General features: G+C 32.0%; 1 protein-coding gene and 1 long non-coding RNA gene across 2 annotated transcripts; one reads left to right on the top strand and one right to left on the bottom strand.

The window, feature by feature from the left end:
• Nucleotides 1-1,181: 1,181 nt before the first annotated feature.
• LOC108345609 (structural maintenance of chromosomes protein 4) lies at nt 1,182-17,334 on the bottom strand. Its single transcript, XM_017584232.2, has 28 exons — nt 17,092-17,334; nt 16,523-16,612; nt 16,297-16,398; nt 14,380-14,556; nt 14,158-14,288; nt 13,633-13,711; nt 13,407-13,564; nt 13,238-13,313; nt 12,988-13,116; nt 12,760-12,904; nt 12,046-12,176; nt 10,534-10,686; nt 10,265-10,454; nt 6,821-6,954; nt 6,199-6,357; nt 5,552-5,860; nt 5,282-5,458; nt 5,038-5,121; nt 4,747-4,956; nt 4,507-4,596; nt 4,316-4,437; nt 4,083-4,238; nt 3,886-3,993; nt 3,714-3,774; nt 2,577-2,711; nt 2,256-2,343; nt 2,095-2,167; nt 1,182-1,572 (listed from the first exon to the last, which is right to left on the bottom strand). The coding sequence occupies exons 1-28, from the start codon at nt 17,227-17,229 to the stop codon at nt 1,452-1,454; spliced, it is 3,726 nt and encodes a 1,241-aa protein (XP_017439721.1). The 5' UTR covers nt 17,230-17,334; the 3' UTR covers nt 1,182-1,451.
• LOC128193499 (uncharacterized) lies at nt 7,684-9,964 on the top strand. Its single transcript, XR_008244776.1, has 3 exons — nt 7,684-7,820; nt 7,961-8,041; nt 9,764-9,964. It is a non-coding gene; the product is annotated as an uncharacterized LOC128193499 (long non-coding RNA).
• Nucleotides 17,335-19,152: the final 1,818 nt, after the last annotated feature.

Here is a 19,152-nt window from a genome sequence, read left to right as displayed (position 1 = left end):
CATTTATTTTTTAAAGTGTTTTTGCTAAAACAATTGTTTTACTACTCCTAAATTTTAAGCTTTTACCCATTAACATTTTAGTTCTACAATTAGGGATAATTGTCAAGGGACCACGTGACTTCTTATCTGGACTATGAATATGCTATATGTCATCAACATTAGATTATGGGTAAATTTTTTACAAGAGGTTAAATATATTTTACTTCCTAAACTTGTACATGAAATAAAAAATATAAAATTTTGTATGATATATTTTAATTAGTCGTTAATTTAAAAATAAATAAATAAAATTTATTATAACAAAATTTATTGTTTAATAAATTTATTAAATTATTATTGTCAAATTATCTATTAATATATAGAGGGCAAAAATGTATTAAAGATGTCATGTACTAACATTTAAATTTAAGGAACGGATTTGGTGCTTTGTCCCTTTAGTTTGTTTGTCTAAAAATAGTCCGTATAAAAGTATATATTCGAATTTCATGTTAAACCAATAATTACGGTAAAATTCGTGATTAATTAGTAGAGAATGACATTGAAATTACCTTCAACACCAAAAAAACCGAGGTAATAATTAAGTGCTGTTGTATGGTGAAATGAAATGCGAAAGGTTTCTTTCTGACTTAACTTTTTAGCACTGCAAACATGCTGATTGAAAACTCATTTTAAGGAATTGTAGATTATAAATAATGAACATGCATTGTATATGTAACATGCATTGTATATGTTGTGTTGTGAAAATAGTTCTTGTCATTGAGCTGCAGAATCTACATTTTTTAATAGCTGCAGTTTCCTACTGTTAAGGTATCTTGTTTGAGTCAAATCAGCTTTTTGGTTTATAACACAATTAGCTAAAATTAAAGCAAGTACGTTGTTGAAACCAATGACAGAAGAAAAGAAAAAAAAAAGAACGGTGCACATAAAAACATTTTTATTTATAATATATCTTATGTTAAAGAATATTGATTTAGAATACAAATCTGACGAATTGCATTTTGGCCTAAATGTATACAATTCTAACATCAAGTTTATTAACAAATGAGTTTATATTAAAACTTAATTTAATTATAAAAATTGACCATTTTGGCCTAAATATATAATTAAACTAAACCAAAGTTTCAATGAATATCAAACAAATTTTGAACTAATATTATTCTTTCTTACAATTGGTTTAAAATATAAAATCATTTTCTGAAACAAATTAATCTAAATTAAAAACTTCTTAAACTATTCCTGTCACAAAGAAACAAGTGTATTAATTATTTACATAGATTTCATTCCCCCTAATCTATGGTACACTGAAAAGTCAGACATGCCATAATTTTATATACAACATAAAAGACAAATAAATTAGTAACATTTAGGATTACATGCAAGATCAACCTGGTCAAGAGACTAATTATGGAAGCATTTTTCAAAATATCATCAACAAAACGTTGACAATTCCATCAAGCAGCCTTTTCACAAACCACAAAACTTCCCGGATTGATAGTAATGCTCTTTGTGCAATTATCAGTTTTGTATATCCCAACAAGTCGATCAGCCAATTCAAACATGTTGTTCCTAAGACTACACGAGGCATAATCATACACCATTGCAAGTATTAGAAATATTACACAGTATGAATAGTAGAAACACACTCTAACACTATTACTAGTTAATTTATTAAAAATTATAAATCACAACTGAAATTTAAGAAATTAGTTTTAAAAATCTTCAACAAATATTAAATGACTTATTTGAACTTTTAATCCCTCAAATGTAGCAATAGTCTAATCTTAATCTCTCATTCCATTTATGTCAAGAATGTGAATAATTTTAGTTCTCAAGTTTCAATTACATCAAAGTTTCTTGATATCATTATTTTACGAATTTAGTTTTTTCTTGAGTTGAGAGATGTGTTTAAAAGATTAAAAAATTCAGTTACATTATCTAGAAAATATAATTGGTACCATTAGAAAATACAAAACTAAATTACACAATTTATGACAAAAAAATGTAATTAGGTCTTAATAAGTATGCTCAAATGAGATCATTACTATCATTTCTCTTATGTAATTTACTAATGATAATCCGGGTAAAAGGACATACCTAATGATTATGAATTGAGCATCTTTGGTTCTGTCTTTCACATAATGCCCAACTATAGAAACATTCTTGAAGTCTGTCAAGCCATATAGTAAAAAGGAGTTTAATGTATTGCATATAGCATTTACAATGAAAGAATTCAGGTGTAAAGTTAATGTAAGTACCCAGGGCAGCATCAATCTCATCCATTACGTAAAGCGGGGTAGGCTTGTAATGATGAAGTGCGAATACAAGAGCCAACGAGCTAAGAGTCTGCAAAAGAAATAGAAAAAATATATAGAAAGGAAAAAAAATCATGGTGTCCATGAACGCATTTTAACGTTTTCTGCATGCCTAAGAAAATGATATTATGCATAGGAAGCATAATGCTCAATTTCTCATGTAAGTTCAACCCAGAAAATAGAATTCTAGTTTGTACATAGAACTTTGCAATGTAACAACCGAGACCAAACCAAAGGAAAATGCAGACAAGAAGCAGAGATAACCTTTTCACCACCCGATAAATTTGCAATATTTTTCCAGCTTTTCTTTGGTGGTCTTACGCTGAAAACAACTCCTTCAGAGAATGGATCCAAAGAATCCACAAGCTCGAGTTCTGCATCACCTCCAAGAGTAATCATCTGCAAATGATAAAAGTGGTTACACATGCCATAATCATACGTCTAGGAAACATAACAGCTTTAAATTTGGAGCCACCAGAAGTGAGAAAACTTTTTTGTTTTCGTTTTCCTGTCTCCTCAAAATAGTTTTAAAAAATGTTACCTTAATTTTGTTTTAGTTCTCATTATCAATATTAAGGAAATAGAGAAATCAGTATTGCTTATTTTTGTTATTCCTTATATATATAAATAAAGCGTTTGACATTAACCAAATCTCAACTTTTAACGAGTTACACAAACCATGAATTCCGATTATAATTACAAAATTATGTCAGTATCACAAAAACTGGGCATTGAAGAAAAAAAAAATACGCAATGCAAGACACCATGTAAAAATGGCACAACAGGAATGGTAACTACTGGGTAATAAGTTCCTGAGAATGATATAACATTGTTGTGAGAGCTTCTTAACAATGATTTCAGGAAATGGAGACGGTATAATTTAGAAGTGGCATGTCTTCCGAAGGCAACATAAAAATGGATAGTTCACATGGTAAAGTTGGAACCATTTTAAGAATAGCGGTCCTTTTCAATTATTTTTACTAATTATATGGTGAACTCATTCATTACCACTAGATTCGAGCAAATGTTTATTCCTGCTGCCACAAACTACCAATTTTGTGATTAATATTGAAACTTGCACTCTCAAGAAAAATAACTAAGAGCATTATATCAATTTATGCAACTAATACATGTGTAGACTCTACATTAGATTAACCCCTTAAAATTTTTAAAAATAAATTGTTGGTTCAATTTAACATCATTTTATAAGCAGTAATGCAAATTTTACAGATAACTTGGCATCATAGTCACACCAAGTTGCCAACACGCTGGTCTGAAAGTCCTAAGAGAGGTGACAAAATCCATAAGGAATTAAAATATCACAAATAAATCTGGAGGAGAACAATTTCACGTGTTTGTGGCAACGAAAGTGAGCATTCAAAGAGAGATAAAACTCCAAACCTGATACATTTCCTTCAACTTTAAAGATATGGCATTAAATCCTTCCATAAACTCGTCCAATCTGTCATAACACAGTCAACTAACGTAAATGCAAGGCATAAAATAAATTAAACACACACACACACACATACATACATATATATATATATATATATATATTTATCATGCACACCTCTTTTTTCTCAATTCATCATACTGCTTCTTTATGTCATCCCGCTCCTGAGTGACTGAATTAAGTTCTTCAACTCGCCCATTGTATAAAGATACCTTCTTTCGATATCTGATGATAGTAAGAAATTGTAAATCTTCATTAATACAACATCAGAAAAAGTAAAGATAAACCGAGCAACAAATTAGAAAAATTCATACTCTGAAATTGAATCAAGATTAGGATTCATCTCCTTCAGTTGTGCTTCAAACAGAGCAACCATTTCACAGGCTTTTTTTAGGTCACAATCAGCATTAAGATGTTCATCGGTCAATGTAGCCTCCAGTTTTTCTTGATCCACTAAGTCAGCATGTATTCTGCATACCATTTACAATCTTATAAGAACTTCAGAATGATAAACCATGTATTCCAAAAGAGTTATCTCATAACGTACTGTTCGAGATGTTTGTGAATAGCAGTTTGCAACTCATCTAGTCTTTTCTTGTAACCTTTCCCCTTCATTTCTAATTCTTTGTATGCTTTCTTCATGTCCTTTAATTTAAAATCAGCATCAACCTGAAAAATAATAACTGTAATGAGAAAACTTGAAGTTTGTTGCAATGTGAAAAATGAACAAACCAGTACCTCAGATGCACGCAATTCATCCATCTTTTTTTTCATCTTGTTGTACTTGGATTGTGCTTCCTCCAAGACAGTCATATGTTTGTCAATTATCTGCACGGTAAAAATAAATTAGCCATGACCCTACACAACCAATATGTATATGTTATAAGTTTCAAAAGGTGCATTGCACTATACATTTTTAACGTGTATAGTTTACTAAGGCAAAATTTTTACAAAATCCAAAACAAGGCTATTAATAACCTCTTGGGTCTTTTTATAATTCTCTTGAACTGCAAAAGCTTTCTGTTCTATTTCTGCAAAGGCTCCAGTTAACTTCTGCTTTTGTTCAGTAAGCCTATCTTCCTCCTTCTTTGAATCTTCAATTCCTTTAGTCAATTTTTTCACCATCTTTTGTCCCGTCTCTATTAGGACCTTGAGGCGGTTTATTTCTGAACTATTCTTATCAATATCCTAGTAAAAAGGGATCATTAGTACATAAACAATCCCCCATATCAAATATAGTTGAAGGTTCTTGATATAAGAGATGCTTACAGACTGAATTTTCTGGACCTTTGACTTCTGAGATTTTAATTTTTCACCCCCAACATTTTCTAAGTTTCTCTGGAGCTCCAAAGCCTGGAATTGCCAAACATTTATTAAACTATCAAAGTTAAATACAAATATAACCTTTATTTTCAACATTTATCCACCTTTATTTAGAAATAAAAATAAATGCAAGACCTGTCAGGCAACCCTCAATTTGTAAAGGAATTAAAAGAACGAATTTCGAGCCAACCTTTTCCTTCAATTGTTTAGATCCATTAGTTAGTCTTTTAATCTCCTTTTCTTCGGCAGAAACAATTTTCTTCAGCTCTTCCAATCTCTCAAGCTCATCTTCCTGTGGCATCGATGCTGCCTCAAGGGAATCAAGTTGTTTTTCAATATAATTAAATTGTGAACTTAAACTGTCAACCTGTAGAGGAAGGGGAAAAAGTCTCAATGCCTGCATCAACAACTTTAAGAAAATTACAATTTACTTTTCTCAGGCTCAGAAATAGTGCATTACCTCCTTCTGACTTTTAGCTAACTCCATTTCAAAAGCAGCAACAGCTTTTTCTGAGGCCTGGTAACGTTGCACAGCAGCCACAATTTTTTGGCGAATGTCATTCAATTTAGCAGTCAACTCAAACAATTCCTTCTCTGCATTTCCAACACTTTCTACAGAAACACTTGTAGCTCGAATGGATGTCCCCATCTTCCCACCACGGGGCTTACCACCCCCACCACTCATTGTTCCAGATTTTTCAAAGAGTGCACCATCAAGGGTGACAACCCGACGAAACTCATTATTTCCACCATATGCTATACGTGTAGCCTAAATTTTACAGTATAAGAAAATGTTACTATTTAACCGTTTAACTCTACTGACAAGAAAAATTGCAAATGCAACAAAACTACAATTACATATTGCAACCAAAAGGTACATAAGTTAAGCCTAATAATCCTATTAGTATGTCTTTATTTCTTAAACAGACCAAATAGTAAGCACAATGTTATAAACGTTGAAAGTACAAAACCACATCTAGAAACTTGCTTATCAAACAATTCTAAACATGGACATGATGATTTTCATATCTGAAATATATCATTTTACAACAAATCCTTAATATTTAACATCAGAATGGAGTATCCTCCTACAAAAGTCAAGCTGACCTGGTCAAGATCCTTAGCCACCACAGTGTTTCCTAGTGCCGCATAGAAAGCAAGCTTCATTCTTTCATCTTGAACTTTCACTAAATCAAAAAGGCGTGGAACCCCATCTGGAGTGCTTACCTTCTTTTTCATCGTTGGAAGAAGATCAACTTGCTTCTCCTGAATAAAGAAAATGCATTCTAAATACATATATTGAATATCTGATTTAAGTATAATAAGCATTTTTAAAAAGCATTACAGAACCAAATAGAGCATCAATCATGGTTAGAGATAAGTGATATATCTCTAACATTCATTTGCAAACTATATTGAATTAAGGAAATTATATTGGCCCTGGTTTTCCCAAAGTAATTTAAAAATTAAAGACCAACTATGCCAAAATCTCAGGTTGTTTGTTGAAATTTAATAGAGGGTTTCACCATTTCTTGTACAAATGTTTAAAACCAAGAAAGAGTGAAAATGTAATCAATTTTTGTAACCATTAACCAAGCATGCCCTTAACCCATTCGTGACTATACATACACAAGAATCCAGAAGTATAAGGGAAGAAATTTAATTTATGCCTTTTGAAATATTAAATAGTCATTTAGAGACAACAAATTAAACAATATAAAAAAAATACCAATATCATGAAAGTAGCAACACCAAGATTCTCTGTCCGAAGCAACTCAACACATGCTTGAGCTGCATTTGTTGTTTCCACCACAATATAATCAAGTCCAGCACATGCGGTTGATATTGCAACGTCATATTTTGCTGCAACAATTTATAAGAAGTGAATCCAATGACATTCATTGATTACAAACAAAGTAGAATGCCACATGATAAAATTAAATTTAAAAGTATTGATCTAATGTAATATCAATCTAAAAGCAAAACCAGTGTACTAAGAAAATTAGGATTATGTTACCAACAAATAATAAACTCAGAAGAAATCACAGATCCCTGTTTCCATAAAGAAAATATGACTACTTTATCATACTAAGAAAATCAGGATTGTCTTAACTATTAATAAAAAACACAGAAGAAATCACATATCCTTTCTTCAATGCTGTATAAATGACCACTGTACACTAAGTACTAACTTTGCAGTTAATTAATTCCTGCTCGATGGCTATGATCAAGACCATCAAGAAAAATATTAATTCTCCCAAGACTAGAAAGAATGCTTCAGAAAACATGAGACAAGTAATAAGTTTTATATTGATTCTGAGATTTGCATTTGGAATGTTGAATATTAATTACAGGCATATTATAAATATATTCTATTAATTTACACACGCTTGTCAAGTATGATTTTTGAGATAGGTTTTTAAGTTTTAGATGTGAGGTTGGTTCCTGTAAAACCCCAAAAAATGGTATTTTTAGAAGTGGTGGTAGTTTAAAAATAGTGAGACTCGATTATTTTAATATTAAACGATTTTATTATAAATACTTTTGTTATAAATGAGTTTCATTATTTTAAAACGTATCATCTCTCTAGAAACCACTTTTCTAGAGTTCTCTACCTTCTTTCTAAGAGTTCTAACTCCTGAGTCATCTCTTTGATGATCAAGAGGTGTCTAAACGATCACGACGTCAAGGTCTACAAATCCAACCGATCAATTTTTGTTTTAGAGCAAGTAAGTCTCTTCTCGTTTTTCTATCCTCTTTGCTTTGGTCAATGATCATGCACAGAACTGTTATGCATGTATCATTTAGTTCTCTTTTCTTGCTTTTGGTGAATTTAGAGTTCTAAGAACTCTGTCCGTTTCAATTTTAGTGCCTCATAGGTCCGTTTAGGAATTTCTTACGTTTCAAGCGACCGGCGGGACGCTTATGTGGGTTGAGATGTTATTTTGAGGTAAGGGAAGCTAGACCTTGTCTTAATTGTGTTTGTAAAGTAAATTTAGTAATTCTATAAATTTTAAACGTTTTAGTAAAAATTAGTTTGTTTGGGTAAATTTGACGTATGTTAAATTGGTGTTTTGTTGATATGGTTTTATTGTAGTTGCTATGATGATATGATTGCTGCTGTATACTCTTTTAAATGTGTGTGATAAGGATATGTTATTGTTTGAAACAGAATTCAAGTGGTTGTGAGAGTATTAATCAAGTTACTTAGATTTTTAGCTTAAAAGGAGGGGGTTTGGGTAGTGAAATTTAGAAATAGGTTGGTAATGTTATGAGAATTGTTTTGGTACTGTCATGAGGTAATTTGAAACTTGTTAGGGGGGTTAGATGATTAAAAACTGTGTGAATTAAAAAGGGTGGTATAGAGGGGCTGTTTTCAAGTGTTTTTGGTGTAAAAAGAGGGTGTTGAGTACTGAAATGTTAAGGTAAGTGTGTTGCACTGTTTTGGAAGGTTAGAGGTATGTTATCACACTTATTGGGACTTTTCTAAGTGCTTAAACCAGTAAAATCTGTTAGGAAATGGTAAATGACTTCATAGGTTGAGATTTTAGCCCATTTTAGAGGCTTTGAAGGGTGAAAAAGAGAAGTAATGTAGCTGGGACAAATCTGAGGTTTTAGAGAGTGCTAATAAGTATATTTGGACTAGTTTATGCAGGTTATAAATTGATTTGGAAGTTTAAAGGTGTAAAATTGAAATTGGGTAGCTTGTAGGAGTGAGAAGTGAGTTTTCAAGTGCAAATTGAGGGTCAGTAGGGTTCTCTAAGTTTTCTCAAGTTCTAGAGGGTCCTAGAGGTCTTTAGAAGTTGAGGGTAGATTCTCCAAGGTCCAATTCGAAGTGGTTTTGCTATTGTCATGGCGCTTGGCGCCCCTATGGGGGCGTTGGGCGCACTTGGCTGCACAACGACATTTTTGGAGAGTTTTCAGGATTATGGATGTCCATTTTGGACGTTCTTTAGGTCATTTTGGACTTTTCCAGAGCTGTTGGTGAGGGTTTTAGAACTATTTTTCTTATCTAAATATGAGTATCAAGATGCCATGAATAAATTGTGTTATTGGGTGATTTCTGATGACTTGTAATTGTGTTTCTATTTCTTTAATGCATGATCAATAGTCTCACGTATTGGTGTACTATGTGAATGTGAATTAATATCAATGGATTCAAAGGTGTGAAAGAGAGTTCCAAGGAGGAACTTCTTAGTGGTGGTTTAAAGTGTTGTAAGTATGAATATGGGAAGCTCAGTCTTGGAGTTCATCCTGACATTCTAATGGTCACCTATTCTCAAGTAGAGAGGGGTGAGGCATGTCGTGAGAATAGTTGGAGGTCCCAGCCTAGGGGCTTCACCTTGGCCTAAGGTGAGTGACAACGAACTAACCTTGTGTAGTAGCTTGGGGTAGGCCAACTATTTCACCACAATAAATGCACAAACTGCCATAGCTACATATTCATACTAATCCGGATGGTCAAGTAAAAAGGGTCGTCATGCATAACAAGTGGTTGTTTGGTTTGATGTCTAGGATTATTGTGTGAATGTTACCATCGTGTTAATATATGTATATATATATATATATATATATCATAAATTGTTGTAATCTAGCTTACCTTTGTTTTTCTGTTGTCTGTCTTTGTATGTTGTTTCTCTTTTGCGATGATCACCTAATGGTGTGAGCTTAGGGATTCACCTTTTCAATTGTTCCAGCTAGAGGTAAGAGAGAAGCAGATGAGTTGTTGGATAGATCTACAGAAGTAGATCTCTTCTTTGAGGGAGATTTGTTTTACCTAGTTGTTCTTTTAACATCTATGTAATGTTTCATTTTGGTAGTTTTATACTCTTAAAATGGGATGTTACAGTTCCCATCATGAGCTTACTTAATCTCAAACAAGAATCAAATAACGAATTGGCAAAGTACAAGCCTAGCCTTTAACTAGCAGTTCAAAACTTCAATAATCATAAGCTTTTAGTCAAGCCTACCAAACCTATTTATTTTTATCATGTAGAATAAGATATGTTTTTCTTTTGAATGTTCTGTTGTGCTGAGTTTGAACATAAATTTTAATCTTAGATACAAACAAGAGCATCCAAAATCACATTCCGAAAATTTTGCAACATTCAAGTGTCATAATTTGGAAGGCATGGAACTTCATGAAGCTAAAAGTGTTATTGGAGAACCTCACCATCAATAGCACCTAAATCACCCATGCGGCCATAAATTCCTTCTATTTGTTTTGTTTCCTTAGCTTTCAGGATTGCTTTCAAAACTGATCCCTGACTCTTTTCAGAATCTAGAACAGACTTCAATTCTGCGACCTTTTGTCTAGCACTTTGCTCAAGAGGAATCAGTTCATCTTGTTCTTTGATACATTCCTTTAAAAGAAGCAACCACATCACCCCAAGCCTCAAAAAAGAAACATAGAATTAAGGATAAGAAAGAAAACTTGCTAACTTCTTCCATTCTGTGAGCTTCTGCAGCATCACGCTTGCTCTTTTCTATATCCCTCTTGATTTGAGAAAGGCTGGCAGTCTTTGATTTAATTGTTTCTGATATGTTTTCCATCTGCTTTTGAGCATCTCTAAAAGCTTGAGAAGCACGTTCATGCTGCCAATTTTAATAGTCTTTTATTAAACATCCAACAACAAGAAAACATAAAGGGACTGCTCCCACAAATGTACCATAATTCAAATTCAATATAAATAAATAAGTGCACACTCCATGAATCATGAGCATTCATGTGCAGAGAGGGCCATTTTATTTAAAGTACAGGGCAAGCATAAGCTTTTAAATCGAAATAGCTACGGAATAAGTTCACAAGCATGATGAAAACAAAAAATAAAAGTTTACATGTGGAGAAAGAATCAATTTGCGTCCATGTTCAGTTTCTTACGTTCAAATTAGAATAACTAAGCCACAGTACAACTCTTTGTTTAGTCTGCTGATTGGTAGTTGATGGAAAACGCAAATAATTTTGTGACATAGTGTTTAATATGCCAGAAGACTAGTAAAAATACGAAATGAACATCAAACCCCATGTGTTACTCATGGTGACAATAATGGTACTAGTGACTGCAAAAGCTGGGACAGACAGTAACAAGCACGAAGGTAGTACCAGGGTCAATGGTAGTTGTTGTGATGGCAATGATTGGGGGAGTGAGTATAGTTGACATGCTTTGATGATCAGTATTAGAGATCTCGTATTGACTAAAAATATAGCCAAATTACAACATATAAATGGATAAAAACTTAGTCCTAAAAGTAAATTTTGTGAGGTTAAATTAGACCTTAATCTACTTTCCAAGAGGGCATTAGAGTCTATTTTAGCAAAGCTTATTGAGCCTATCATGTTACTTGCTATCAAACCACCCATAAATATCTAGTCCTCAACATAAGAGAGTGTCTTGAATTGAAAGTTTCATATCAACTAGAGATATGACCAAATTATACTATATAAGTGCAAATTTTACCTTGCAAGCTAAATTTGTAAAATTGAATTGGACTTCAATCAACTTTCCAAGAGTTAGAACAGTGATTGAACACCAAAGTAGGTAGAGCATTCGGACTGTTTTCTACATTTCCCATTAGACAAATGTTGATCTTTAGTTTACTATGTAATAAAATTCTTTATTTTTGTCTTGTTCTTCATCCCTTTTCATGTAGTTCCATGACCTCTTTCAAAATCAAACAGAACAATAACTGTTCTGTCCAGTTCTTCACATTTTATCTAATCACAAAGACCCTTCAAATTATATGGTCGCAGAAAATTGTAAGTAAATGATAGAGGCAAAGCTCGTTAGAGAGTTTCCTTATACAATCACCATAATTAATTACAGTAACATATACGGATTTACTATGATTTTTCAAAAAATATATACGAATGATTAAGAGAAAAGAATAAATTACTATCTTTAAAGCTGAGACTGGGAGCCATAGCACTTAAAACGTAAGAGATGTCCTTCTCACCTTTTCATTCAGAAGCTTACTTTCTGTACATGCAACTTCAAGTTTTCCCTTGTGCTCAATCAAATCTTTCTCCCAAGGTTCAAGCTCAGAACGAACTTTAGCAAGCTCAGAGCGGTACGTCTCAGTTTCAACTGCTCACCAACCAATGGCAGGGACACAAAAGATAAAAAAGAATTACTTACGACAAAGTAGCTAAAAACCCTCTATTCAAAATGGGATATCAGTTCCGTTTGTGTACAGAGGTATATAATAAACAAAATATAAATACCAGCCTCCACAACAAATAACACTGAAAGTCAGTATGATGTGTTCCAGACAATAACTAGAAATAATATAGACCTCGCGGGATAACTATATGCAGCTTACTCCAACAAAAATAGCAAGGTATAATTTGAAATCTATTCAAATAGAATATGTGTGTTCACTCTAACGGTGTTTCATAATCTCAAGAGGCAGAAGACAGCCATGACTATCTCTTAGGCATTAGAATAAGGAAACTGACTAAAATTAACTTTTTAATGTTAAAATAGAATGGAAAATAAAATGTACCAACTTGCAACAAAGTATGCTTAAGAATCAAAAAATGTTTTAAGGAGGCTGACTAAAGTATAGTTATTGGAGTTGGAGATCCATCACCACTTCAGCAAAGCAAATTTCGTCAAAAGCACTTTCTAATATATTGAAAATATATTAAAAAAAATGATAAAAGTCCACCTTTGGAACTCTCTGTGATTTCATCCAAGATCTTCTCCTCATCAAGCAACAACTTTTGCAGTCTTGGAATATTGTCCTCAAGTTTTGGTATCAAATCAGTTGATTCCTCACCCTCTTTTATAAGGGCTTCGATTTTGGATGAATCCTGACATACAAAGTAGAAACAAAAGAATTAGATGACTCGTGAACACATAGTTTCAATAGCAATGAATTATGACTTCCCTCTACCTTTTCTACTTTATCCTCTAGCTTTTTGATCTTCTGACCTACGTGTTTAAAATCTTCCCGATACTTGACATCCTGCCTTTCAAACTCCTTGAACTCTTCCTTGCACTTCCTCATATCATTCTCTAACTCCTGAAAATGAAAAAAGTTAATAATGGCAAGATTACCACCTCAAAAGCTTATTATTAAGAATAAATGCACAGCAATATAACTATGAAAACTGATTCAATTACAAAACCCATGTCATCCAAACCTCTTGTCTTTTCATATAGTTGTTGTGCTTAGTTTCAAGCTCTTTGAGAGTTTGTTTACTTTCTTGGATTTTATCCCTGGAATATGATATCACGAAGTCCTTCATGAGACAAGAATACAAGTTCAACAATAAAGAAACAATTAAATTACCTTATGTAATCCAAATTTACCTTTCTTCCTTGAGATTTTCCTCTACAGTGACAACATTCCCTTGCAACTCATCCATTTTTCCACTTGTATCATCAAGAGCCAACTTTGAGGCTTTCTCTTGCCATTTTAACAGAGACAACTCCTTCAACATGTATGCTTCTGCTTCATTCTTCACATCCTGCAGCATAAGAATGCTAAGTGTTGGACCAATATAAAATGCTTACACAAACCCATAAATTTACATACCTCCAAGCCGTCTCTTTCTTTCTCAGCTAGCTTAACCATTTGCACCACCCCAGATCTTTTCTCATTCAGGGATTCTAACCTAAAACATCACAAAATTGTTTCAAAAATTAGATACTCTAAAATTGAAATAAAGCAAATACTTCAACAACAATGAGCTCAAAAACATGTATACTATAAAAGAATAAAATAGGAAGAACAATGAAAGATATACTAAAATAAGAGTGCATTTAGATTGGCTAATTTCCTAAACAATCCATATTAAAACTTCCTGAGAAAGTCTTCAACAAATTTGAAATAAACAAAGTTGGGAAGAATTGCTGTGTTTTCTTCAAAAGCCATCTTAATACTTTATTATAAGCTATTTTCAAAACAGAAAAAAATCATTGGATGTTCTAAATACTTGATCAAATTTAAAAAATAAAAATAAAAAATTAGACCGCTACAGCAAACAGGTATAAATGATTTCATAATGTTGATTGAGTTGCATGGCCTGATTCGATCAGGACTTATGGAAAGAGTGCTAACATGTTATGTGATTCATCAATCTTTTCCACATATTTGTTGGTTCCAATTATATCCTCCAAGTATTCTAGAAAACCTTCATCATGAGATCCTTGAGCTTTTGGTTTCATAAGTGAAATCTGCTCAACTTCGCCCTGATAAGAAGCAGATCAAACATCAAAAGAGGTGGACAGAATAGAAAGATTTCCAGAAAATCTTAAAATCACCATATAACAAATAACAGACCTGAAGGATTAGAAACCTGTTATTGTCAAGGTCAACACCTTTCCCTTTTAGTTTCTTAGTAACTTCCGTAAAGTTACTTGTGCGATCATTAATGTAATACTTAGAAGAGTTGTCCCGGAAAGCTACCCTGGTAATCACAAAATCACTTCCTGGAACAGCCTCATATGTTCCATCTTCCTGCAACCATTGATACTTTTAGTTTTTACTTTCGTTAAGAAAATATAGAAATAAGAAATGGCTATAGTAAGAAATTCAAATTCAAATTTAACTCAATCTCACAAAACTAGCTTACAAAATGAGATTTACACTTCACTTATATAACATAATTTGACATTATCTTTAGTCAATGTGAACTCTTTAAAACACCCCCTTCATGACAAGGATTGGACATTCTGAGCATGCAATCGGGTTGGGGATCCAATAGCGGATAACACTAAACCTAACAAACTAGACTGCTCTGAATAATTCTAATACCATCTTAGGGTTTATCGTATCACCTTACCAAGTCAATTTTATAAGATTGAATTAAACTTATATTCCATTTTCTTAAGATGGTGTTAGAGTCATTGAGAACATATCCTAGTGAAGTTTGTTGGACATTGTGTCACCCTCTAGTCCCACACTCAAAATGTCCAGTGCTTGGCAAGAGAGGGTGAGTTGAAGAATTTCCATCAACCCAATTCAAACTCGTGGTGAGTTGGATTAAAAAAAATTGTTTTTTTTTCAATATGGATCAAATTGAACCCAACTCACTTAACACGAGTTAAATAGATTCGAGACCAATTGAAAGTGAGTTGACACAAAACTCACCAACAACAATTTTTTATTATTTTTTTAACATTTTCCAAATGTTTTTTATTATAATTATTTACTATTTCTTATTGTGTAGGTTCACAATTTGATATTTTTAAATACTATAATATTGACCAATAATATTTAATTCGTTTGAATGTTTAATTTCTTTTGTTTGTCAAATTTTGTAAGTTGACACTTTAATTTTTCAACTATTATATTTATAGTAATGTTTGATGAATTCAGTGATTACTTTGATTGTCCTATTATAAAAAGAGTAAAGTCAATCCACTTTGGTTGTACTGTAAAAAATATAAAAAATAAATAAAAGGAATAAAACATCCTTAAGTGAGTCAATTCATCTAATCCCACTAACCTGGAGTTGAATTCGGTTACAAAATTTTTTACTCACCAAAAGATAAACTGAGTTAAGTTGACTCATATTACCAAACCAGTTTTGTTAGATTGAATTAAATTTAAATTTTGCTCTCTTAACAGACTCATTCCATAAAATAAAACAAGTTTGAAAACTCTTTAGTCACTGTAACATAGACATCAACTTAAAAAAAAAAGGTCATAACTGGGAAATAAATGAAAGTTAAAAATAGAAAAAGCAATCAAAAACATAGCCAGGATATGGAACTCTTTGGTGTCATTGCTGGTTCCTATAGTTTGTTTTTAATTTTCAATATCACTTCAGAAATTATTGAAAACGGGAATCAGAGATTAAAAAAATAATTTTTTGGAATTATTTCTTAGTTATAAACATATCAACAAAACAATAAAAGCCCACACACATCCTCAGCCATGTAGTTTTAGAAAAGAAACATCAAATCTATTAGCTGTATTCTCAAATTTTCGAGGAGGCACTTTTTAGTCACAATTAGTCAATTATTGAAAGCAAGGCAGAGAGCTAAACAGAATATGTCATGTTCAAAAGGAAAAACAAAAGTCGTTATCCACTAGGTGAGATCTGCTACATAGATCAGACCACACTTTTCAACTCAGTTAAATATCAAAATTTCAGAATACTATTATATCATATTGCAGAGCTAAAAAACATGTCACTTTACCGATTAATATTATTGTAAACATATAACAAGGTTGATAATAAGTAGAAATTACCAAATCTAAAATCTCTTGAAAATGAACAGAAACCCCCGCACTATCCAAATTCTGGTGATTAGTAGAATTGTGTATCAGCTCTGAAACTTTGTTCAGCCGCATCTGCAAGTACCAAAACCAGTTTCCAAATAAAAAATAAGCACACCAACAATAAACATATCGAGCAGGAAAGAAATAACATTCTAATTCCAAAAATTGTTAGTATCTTGAACATCTGTGAACACACCTGCTTTGCTCGCTTCCCGAACACAAAAAGCATTGCGTCGATGACATTGCTCTTTCCGCTCCCGTTAGGTCCCACCACTGCAGAGAAACTCTGAAATCGAAGAAATACAAAAGTTCACAAATTGAACCTAAGCAATTCAGAAGGTCAAAAGTTCGCAAGTGATACCAAAGCGGATCAAGGTATGCTAGTAAAACAAAAGCAACTCAAAAGTTCACAAGTGAAATTAATGCAATTCAAAGTTCGCAAGAAACCGAATCAATCCAAAGTTTGGAGGTGAAACCAAAGAAATTTGAAGTTCGTAAGTGAAACCGAAGCAATTCAAAAGTTTGGCAAGTGAAACCGGAGCAAATCAAAATACGCACAAAAACACTAAAAAAGGTTCGAGGAAGAAAAAACATTCTAATTCCACGACTCGTGAACTTCTAGAAACATTATGTAAACACGCCAATTCAAAAGTTTGCAAGTGAGATTGAACCAATCAAATTATCGCAAGCGAATTCGAAGCAAATTGAAGTGTGAAAGTGAAAGAGAAGAAAAAAAAGACTGGGAAGTGAAAGAGAAACCCTAACCTTGTGAAAAGGACCGACGCGCTGCTCGCCGGCGTAGGACTTGAAGTTGCGCATTATCATCTCCTTTATAAAAAGCCTAGGGCGCGCGGAGCGGCGGCGCGTGGCTGAGTCAGGCGCGGACTCGGCGTGCGGGTTCATCGGCGCGGAAGGTTTGGAAGTTGGAGATGGGAGAGAGCAGAGATTGGAATTTTGAAAATCAAATAAAAGAGAAAAGGGGCATTGGCGGGAATTTGAATTCGCAATTGCCACACACCAAATACATAGGGTTAAATTAGCTTTTGGTATTTCATACAATTAATCACCTACCTATATTAAAAACATAATATTTTTTACCCTTAATATATAAAAATATATTAATTTAGTTGTGACATTTACTTTCTTATTAAATTAGTACATTCAATCGTTAATGAATGTAATAATTTAATTTTGATAATTATTTTTTTATTGTTAGTTTAAATATATTATTCTTTTACTCTACTTATTATCAAACTAAATTACAATATTTAGAGTTTTATAAGTGCTAAAAGAATTCAAAAAATATATTTTTAGGACCAATCTTTCACCAGAAATTTTTTAGAAAAAAAAAATAATGACTTTATGATTTAAAAGATAACTAGGAGTACGTTTAAAATTTTTGAGATAGATACTACATATTAACTTAAATAAGTTTTTTTCTCTATTTAGTTTTTACAATTTTATAATGGTTTTTGTATTTACATTTAGACAGTGTTTGGATTGAATTGGATATTGGAGAAAGAGTAAGGAAATGAATTTGAGGGGATAGAAGATGGGTTATAAAATTGTTTGGAATAAGAAATTTTAGTAAAAAATTAATAAAAATTTCTGTATGATTAATGAATATGATAGATTAAAAAACATTTAAACAGATAAAATTAGATAATCACTATTTTATTTTTAAGAATAAATATGATATAAAATTAAATATAAATAATAATTAAATTTTCATTTAAATTTTTTTACATATCAAGTATTATAAACCATCAATAGTAGTAAATTATATAAAAATATAGAATAAATTGATAAATAGTTAATGCTCTAAGACTACTTTTATAATGTCATTAGTCGATGAATATTAACAAGTGAGACTAATATTTGAAGACATATTTGATGGTGACTTGTTGTAAGAAAACAGAATATGAAATTTAGATACATGTAATAAATTATAATATTTTTCAAAAATCTTAACATTTTTTTATATAATATGATACCAAAGATTTATTTTCACCAAAAAATAAATTATATAAAAAGCACTTGGAGTCTTTTTACCTGTGCTTACACAAAATTCTTCTCATCCTCTCTCTCTCTATCTCTCTTTTTTTCTCTCTCTATATAGATATATGAGTATTTTTTAAAACATTTTTTTAACACACTTATTTTCTTAACATTTCATAAAGTGGTTTTAGATATTAAAAAAAATTGAAAAACACTTTGTAATAGTTTAGAAAAATAAAAAATGTATTTTACTATGTGTACTTTTTAAAGCATTTTTTTAATACCTTAGATTCTGAAACATAAAATATGTAATAATATTTTGAAAGTACTTCATGGATTCTAATGAAAACAAAAAACGTATTTTTGACAGTTTTTTTTTACGAAATGTTTTCGATTAAATCAGAAATAGGGGATAAAAAGGAAATGGATTGTTTTTTTTTTAATTTAAATGACTAGAATAAATGTGATTTGAATTAAATCTGAAAATCTTCTCTGGATTTGGTGAGTGAAAGCAATAAAGAGGGTGGGTAGTATGTAAAAGAGTTAAGAGGAGATAAAATTATTTTGAATACAAAGGGGTAAATAAAAGTAAAAAGGCTATTTTAGGAAAAGAAACAAAAGAGAAGTGTATATAGCAAAGATTGAGTATGCAAATACCAAGAGCCAAGGAGTAATATGTCAAAGGAGGTTGCTCCCTCCACCACCACCACACAGATGCTTCTTCCACCTCTCCAAATTTCTTCCCCACCGCACCACCACCATCACTTGACCTGCACCATTATCATAGGTACATGTTGGGAAACAACGGTATTTGTTCCCTCCTCTGTG

The sequence above is a fragment of the Vigna angularis genome, chromosome 8, assembly GCF_016808095.1.
Source record: "Vigna angularis cultivar LongXiaoDou No.4 chromosome 8, ASM1680809v1, whole genome shotgun sequence".
In the NCBI taxonomy this organism is placed as follows: Eukaryota; Viridiplantae; Streptophyta; class Magnoliopsida; order Fabales; family Fabaceae; genus Vigna; species Vigna angularis.
Note: the sequence above shows the minus strand (reverse complement) of the source record. Positions and strands in the feature narration are given on the sequence as shown.

Coding starts and splice junctions, on each gene's coding strand:
- LOC108345609 (XM_017584232.2), bottom strand. CDS start 17,229: ATGAACCCGCACGCCGAGTCCGCGCCTGACTCAGCCACGCGCCGCCGC. Junction 6,358..6,820: donor TTGCTACTTTCATGATATTG/GTATTTTTTTTA, acceptor TTCTTTATTCAG/GAGAAGCAAGTTGATCTTCT. Junction 3,994..4,082: donor AATCTTGATTCAATTTCAGA/GTATGAATTTTT, acceptor TACTATCATCAG/ATATCGAAAGAAGGTATCTT.